This window comes from Canis aureus, chromosome 18, assembly GCF_053574225.1.
Source record: "Canis aureus isolate CA01 chromosome 18, VMU_Caureus_v.1.0, whole genome shotgun sequence".
Lineage (NCBI taxonomy): Eukaryota > Metazoa > Chordata > Mammalia > Carnivora > Canidae > Canis > Canis aureus.
In genome coordinates, this window is record NC_135628.1 from 42,999,488 (window position 1) to 43,005,742 (window position 6,255).

At 40.8% G+C, this 6,255-nt stretch overlaps 1 protein-coding gene across 9 annotated transcripts in view; it reads left to right on the forward strand.

Annotated features, from left to right (window-relative positions):
* The window catches only part of PEX1 (peroxisomal biogenesis factor 1), a 71,385-nt gene extending 66,132 nt beyond the window's left edge, over positions 1–5,253 (forward strand). For 6 of the 9 annotated variants that reach the window (XM_077856962.1, XM_077856963.1, XM_077856964.1 and 3 more), the window contains 5 exons: positions 235–411; positions 1,457–1,687; positions 2,644–2,841; positions 3,131–3,261; positions 4,936–5,253. In XM_077856962.1, the coding sequence (XP_077713088.1) occupies positions 235–411; positions 1,457–1,687; positions 2,644–2,841; positions 3,131–3,261; positions 4,936–5,020 (822 nt within the window). In that variant the 3' untranslated portion in view covers positions 5,021–5,253. Of the gene's footprint in view, positions 1–234; positions 412–1,456; positions 1,688–2,643; positions 2,842–3,130; positions 3,262–4,935 lie in introns of those variants that run through there. The other 3 variants (XR_013356990.1, XR_013356988.1, XM_077856968.1) reach the window with 3 other exon arrangements.
* Positions 5,254–6,255: the final 1,002 nt, after the last annotated feature.

Here is a 6,255-nt window from a genome sequence, read left to right on the forward strand (position 1 = left end):
TAGGAAAGGATTTACACCGAAGGGTTAGGAATGTTAATTTTCATTCACTTTCCTAATTTTCGTTCTGTTAGGGAAAAAGCTCCAGAGGGTAGTTAGTAGATGGGGGTACGTTTTTCAGGTTATAAAGCTTATTAGAGAGTTAATTTGTAAAAAAAAAAAAAATTTAAATATATAATTTGAAATAATATTTAACTTTGTTTTATTTGTTAAGTCAATTAGTTTTTCTCCCTTCAGGTGTCCCGTCTTGAAATTTTAAACGTTCTCAGTGACTCTCTACCTCTGGCAGATGATGTGGACCTCCAGCATGTGGCGTCAGTAACCAACTCCTTCACGGGAGCTGATCTGAAAGCTTTACTTTACAACGCCCAGTTAGAGGCCGTACATGGGCGGCTGCTGTCCTGTGGGCTGCAAGTAAGTTCTGTCAGGGAATCGAGCAAAGTATTTATTTTGAAGCTCAAATTGTCCCGGAACTGGCCCCCAGGAGCCACTTGTGGATGGCTTCTGTGTCTTCTGATATGTCCCCATCATTCTTTGGTCGCTTCGTCTTGAAAGAACTAGGTACAGGGTATCCTAAGTTTATCTCACACTTTCTGTGCCCCACACCTAACATCAGCCTTTTTCCTCTTTCCCTCTCAAGATGGTATTTTAATTTTTGCAGCAGATAATTTGACTTCCGCTACATTAAAGACATTATGTGTTCTAGGAAAGGTTTTCCTGTGTACTCCTCTCCCCTCCATTTTGTTGGAGATTCTCACAGGGCCTGCCATTCCTAAATCAGATACTGTCGAGTTTTTGCTATTTCTTTTGGCAAACCACTGAATCTCCACCCTCTTCGCTAACAGAAAACACATTTATTTATAAAATACTGTGATGATAAAGCATCACATGGCTGATTCATCATTTCATAGTTGAAAGATAGATTCATACAAATAAAATCCAGAGGTTTGAATCCTAGCTTTGTTAGAGTTTTTGGGAGATGATAATAATCAACATTTTATTATGTGCCTCAAGAGCCAAAGTTTGGCTCTGTGCATGTTTCCTGGATGCTGGTTGGTGTCAGGCCCTTTGCTCCCATGCTGTGTTGTTGGAGAGGCTTTCCAGGGTTCTCTCTGGACATGTTACATGATAGCAGCGTACTTAGTTTGTCACAGAGTCATATTAACAGCGGCTCATACAGCATTTGGACAAAAAGCATTTAGGTGGTGGCTAGCTCACAAAACTGCTGGTCTCCTGTGTGTGGGAGAGCTGTGACACCTTTGCCATCTGCCCCAGACAGCGGGGATCTGAGGGGATCATAGAGGACATAGGGTGGACAAGAACCCTGTTCAGAAATGACAGAAGAGCTTTTTTGAAAAATGCCTCTTGGACTGGTCCGTTAGAATGCTCTCTGTGGTGTTCATTTCAGAGCCGTAGATTATTTAGATCGTTACAGCTGCTGTCCCTTTGTGTGTTTTAGGATGGAAGTTCTAGCTCTGATAGTGACCTGAGTCTGTCTTCAATGGTTTTCCTTAACCACAGCAGTGGCTCTGACGATTCAGCGGGAGATGGGGAATGTGGCTTGGAGCAGTCCCTTGTTTCTCTAGAGATGTCCGAGATGCTTCCAGATGAATCGAAATTCAATATGTACCGGCTCTACTTTGGAAGCTCTTATGAATCAGAACTTGGAAACGGAACCTCTTCTGACTTGGTATCTTGTGCGATCACCATTGTGCGGTTCTGATAGTAAAGCTGTGGGTTGGTGTGGAGCTGGATGGTGATCTCTCTCCTAACCAGCCCCACCTGTGCGCTGGCTGGTTGGTTCGTCAGAAAGTAGTCTTGGTTTTCCTTGCTCTGATTAGTCATTTTATCCCTTGGTAAGAAATGGGAATAGAGCTGGCAGACTGAGGGAGCCAGGGTAGGCGGGGCTGGTGAGGACCTTTGGTATCTTGGGGGTTTCTCGCCCTTCCTTAGTGGTTTTAAAACACCATTAGCAGCAGATCCATTTTATATTAAACTCTGATATGAGGATAGTTGAAGATAATGAGAAAGTTGATGTAATGTCCCCATTACCATGATGTAATGTCCCCATCACCTTGTTGCACCAATGCAACAAGGAATATGTTGAGATTCATATGGCCAATATCCTTGCTTTTCTAAATTAGAACAGCATTTAACACCTATCCTCCCAAAATTAACAGTGGTTCACTTTATCGGTATGTGTAACATTTTTACGTGTGTTATATTTTTGGTTTTTGCACATTTGCTTTATTCAGGTTTTTAATCTAAAAGTGAATTGTTTTTATTCCCAGGAATAGTAAGCTGTTGTTTTAGTTCTAGTCTTTGTCTGTTTCTTAACTTCTCTGCAACTGTTCCAAAACCTTACGGTATAACTATGCAGAAAACTAAGAATAAGGCACATTTGGAACCTACCCCAAGGGCATTAGTGTGGTAGATTTAATAAAAAGGATTAAGAAAAAACCTTGTGGCAGTTTTCATACTGGGGCACACAGAGGATGAACATAGCTTCATTTCAATGAATTCAAATGTACACTTGTTGATGTTAAGGTTTTTACTACTTCAGATTTTTATTTTAATCCTTGATAAACATACACTTCTCTCCCGCTCTCTTCCTCCCTGCTCTCCTTACTACACTTGACCCTGCAGAGCCCACAGTGCCTGTCTGCACCAAGCTCCACAGCGCAGGACTTTTCCGGAGTTGCTGGGAAAGAGCAGTCATCTTCCCGGCCTCCAGTGTTGAGAACAGCTTCCCAGGAGGGTTACCAAGAACTGACCCAGGAACAGAGAGAGCAGCTGCGGGCCGACGTCAGTGTCATCAAAGGCCGATACCAGAGCCAGAGCGGAGTACGGCTTTCCTCTCCCCACCCCCATGATCATTGTAATGACTGTGAAACTTCTTCCTCCTTTCTTGAGGTGTCTTTTGGTTAGCAAATGAGCTCTGTTTATAAAGAAGGGACTGAAACACATGGATCAAATTGTCATGTGCATTGTGCTTCGGACCAATTTTTAGTGCTCTTAGAGATAGGGAATGTGTGGCCTCCTGAAAAAAAGTGATGGCTAGAAACAACACATGGGCTGCTGCTTTTCCTCATGGCAGCCCTAGGTTAACTTTGTGTTTCCCTTTTTGTTTAAGGAGGAGGACTCCCTTCACCAGCCAGGCCCAGTCAAAGCCAGTCTGGCTATTAGCCAGTCTCATTTAATGGCTGCTCTGAGTCACACAAGGCCATCCATTAGCGAAGATGACTGGAAGAATTTTGCTGAACTGTAAGTACTGGATTCCAATTCAGAAGCATAGGTGTTAGAGGCAACAGTTCTTCACTTAAACTTTTAAATTTATCGATTTTGAACATACAAAAGGCCCCTTCAAAACAATAGGTGTGCGTGGAAACACCCCAAAACTTCAAGAGTGTTGAAGTAAAAAATGAGTTTTCATTAGCCAGTTCACTTGACTGTATTTGAATTATTTATAATGAACTGATTTAACTTTAAAAGCTTCTTCAAAGCTCGAAATAATTCCAATGTAGTTTGCCAGAACCGTTCTGAAAAATATACTTGTTTTGCTTTCTTTTAAATACATTTGGATTTATCCACTGGTGGACCATGGTTCACCCACATTGGATTTAGAGCCTTCTTGCAGTTGTCTCTAGACCCCATAGATTGGAGACTATTCTAGGTCAAGGATTTAACTTACTTCAATGCAAGAAATGTTTATTCCTGGGCTTTAGAAGTCACAACTCTTTCTTGTCTAATTTCACAGTACTTACGGTGGGCCTGTGTATGTACAGTGTAAGGGCAGGAGAATTTTCCCTTCTTCCCTCCTGTGTTGTTTGGCTGGTCTAATAGTTCATTGACAAGAGACAGTAACAGGAGAAAAGCAATGTCCTGCATACAGGGGTTCCCCTGCAGTAGGAAATGCTAAGTTGGTCAGGTGGTAAGGTTTCGATGCCATACTGAGCTGTGGAAAGGGACAGGGTCCTGGGGCCTCACATGGAGGATAAGAGAGCAGATGTCTGCCCTGCTCCAAAGGAAAAAAAAAAGTCATCTCTGCTAATAGGGAACCTGTACCAGGAGAGACACCTAAATTCGTCTCGGGTAGTTAAGGGAGATAAAAGGCTTTTCCCCAAGTCTGCTGGGTCTTGATTCCCCTCAGCTCCAAATAGTCTGCATGCCAGAGTGGCACATTTTGGCATGGCATATTTTGCTCCCCAATAAGTACATATGTTTATGTCCTTATTATGGAAAAATCTGAAAACAATTTTCCCTTATTCTCACCCTTCCCAAAGCATATATTGGTATGCTTTTTTTTTCCATAAGCCACTCTGCACTAGTGCTGTATAACAGCCCCTATACATCTTGAATTTTCACATTTTAAATGTTACTTTGTTTTTAATGTCATTTTATAGTATGACCATGCCACAATTTCCAATATTTGGACATTTTAAGTTGCTTCCAGGTGTTTAGTGTTATACCAATGTGCTAATGAACATCCTTGGAGCTGAATGTTTGCACAGAGCCTCAGCTGCCCGAGGCTGAGATGGAATTGTGGCATCACAGGACACTCACATTCTGGCAAGGCTTATTGCCTTCCAGAAATACTGTACAACAGTATATTGAGAAGGCCCATTTTGCTACCACCTTCAAAAACACTGGGCATAATCATCCCTCTCTAAACTTGGTCTAAACTTGGCCAGTGTGCTTGGAAAAAAATCTTGTTTAAAAAGATTTTTTAAAATATCACTGCCATGTGGATTTTCTCTTTTCTAACTTGTCGCTTTATCCCCTTTGCTCTTATGAATTGGAATGCTCAACTCTCAAAAATAAAGAACTCTAATTTCTGTTACAGTTTTTTCCTAGTTAAAATATATTATTTACAAACAATTCTGTCTTTTGTAATTTTAGCACCTACATGTATTAAATATTATCTGTCATTTTTTTAAGGTATGAAAACTTTCAAAATCCAAAGAAGAGAAAAAATCAAAGTGGAACAATGTTTCGACCTGGACAGAAAGTAACTCTAGCATAAAATAGGCTTGTGATTTTGTTTTTTTCTGGCTTGTTCCCATGATATAACAGTAAAAATGGTGTCTATAAATTTATAGATTAACTTAATTTGTTAAAAAGAAAATCACAGATTGGTAAACCTCTGGTTATGTAATAATCAGGATTACTTGAAATTCATATGGTAGAATTGGGATATTTATAACAGATTCTGTATCTTATTTCCTATAAATCTAAATTAAATCCTTAGTGAAATAATATTGACCAAATGATGTAACTAATTTTTTTCTCATCTGAAGAAAATACATTTCTTAGAGCTCACATATTCAGCATCCTCCTTGCATTTGACAAATATTGTGTTTAGCAACTTTGACCATTTAGAAAGATCTATTCTTCTAGCAGAACATGTAGACTTCACACACAATTCAAATAAATGTAATTATTGCCTCAACCAGAAATAGGATCATATCCCTCTAATATTCTATATCCATCTCCAATGCCAGGATCTTGAATGATGTCCATTCTTCCCCTGCTCCATCATAATGTTATCTAATGTTCTCTAGTCTGTGAACTAAGTGTAAAGTCAGCCACCATCAACACAAACCAAGTGGAGTAGTGCAATAAGGGGCAAGGAAAAGGGAGAAAGTTTAGGTGAAGTATATAAATTCATGAAACAGCAAAGAAAAATGTACAGGCGGCAACTAGTAACCTTTCTGCAGCTAATCCTGAGGCTGCGGCTGGTATTTTTGACTTCTCTCTCCTGTTAGTTAGGCTGTGTTTGAGTTCAGCCAGCACCGCAGTGGATTGGAGTCCTGTTCAAGGAGGGATGATCTAACCCTTCCTTCCCATCTGAGCCACTGGCTTCCAATTATCACAGAGATCTTCCATTAACTCTTACTATACTCAGTATTATCACCAGGTCCCATCCATACTTCTCTCATCCTTCACTGTGTAGCAACAAGACTGTGTTCACCCGGCCAATACCATAACAGCCCTGACTGCCTTCCAAACCACAGTCACCACTGTGTTCCTCTTGCATTTCTCCTTTGTTTGCCTCTCAGTCAGCAAATCACGGGGGATAGAGGCAGAGATTTGGGGTAACTTCGGTATTAGCTTTGAAATGCTATCCCCCTTTACCCTTTAGTTCCCAGATCCTTCCTTCACTGTGGCCATGGGCCCTGATTTACTACATGTACTGTATCTATTCCAACCTCACAAAGAGCAGTCTCCCTAGAAAGCCAGCTGCCTCAGGGTGATGAG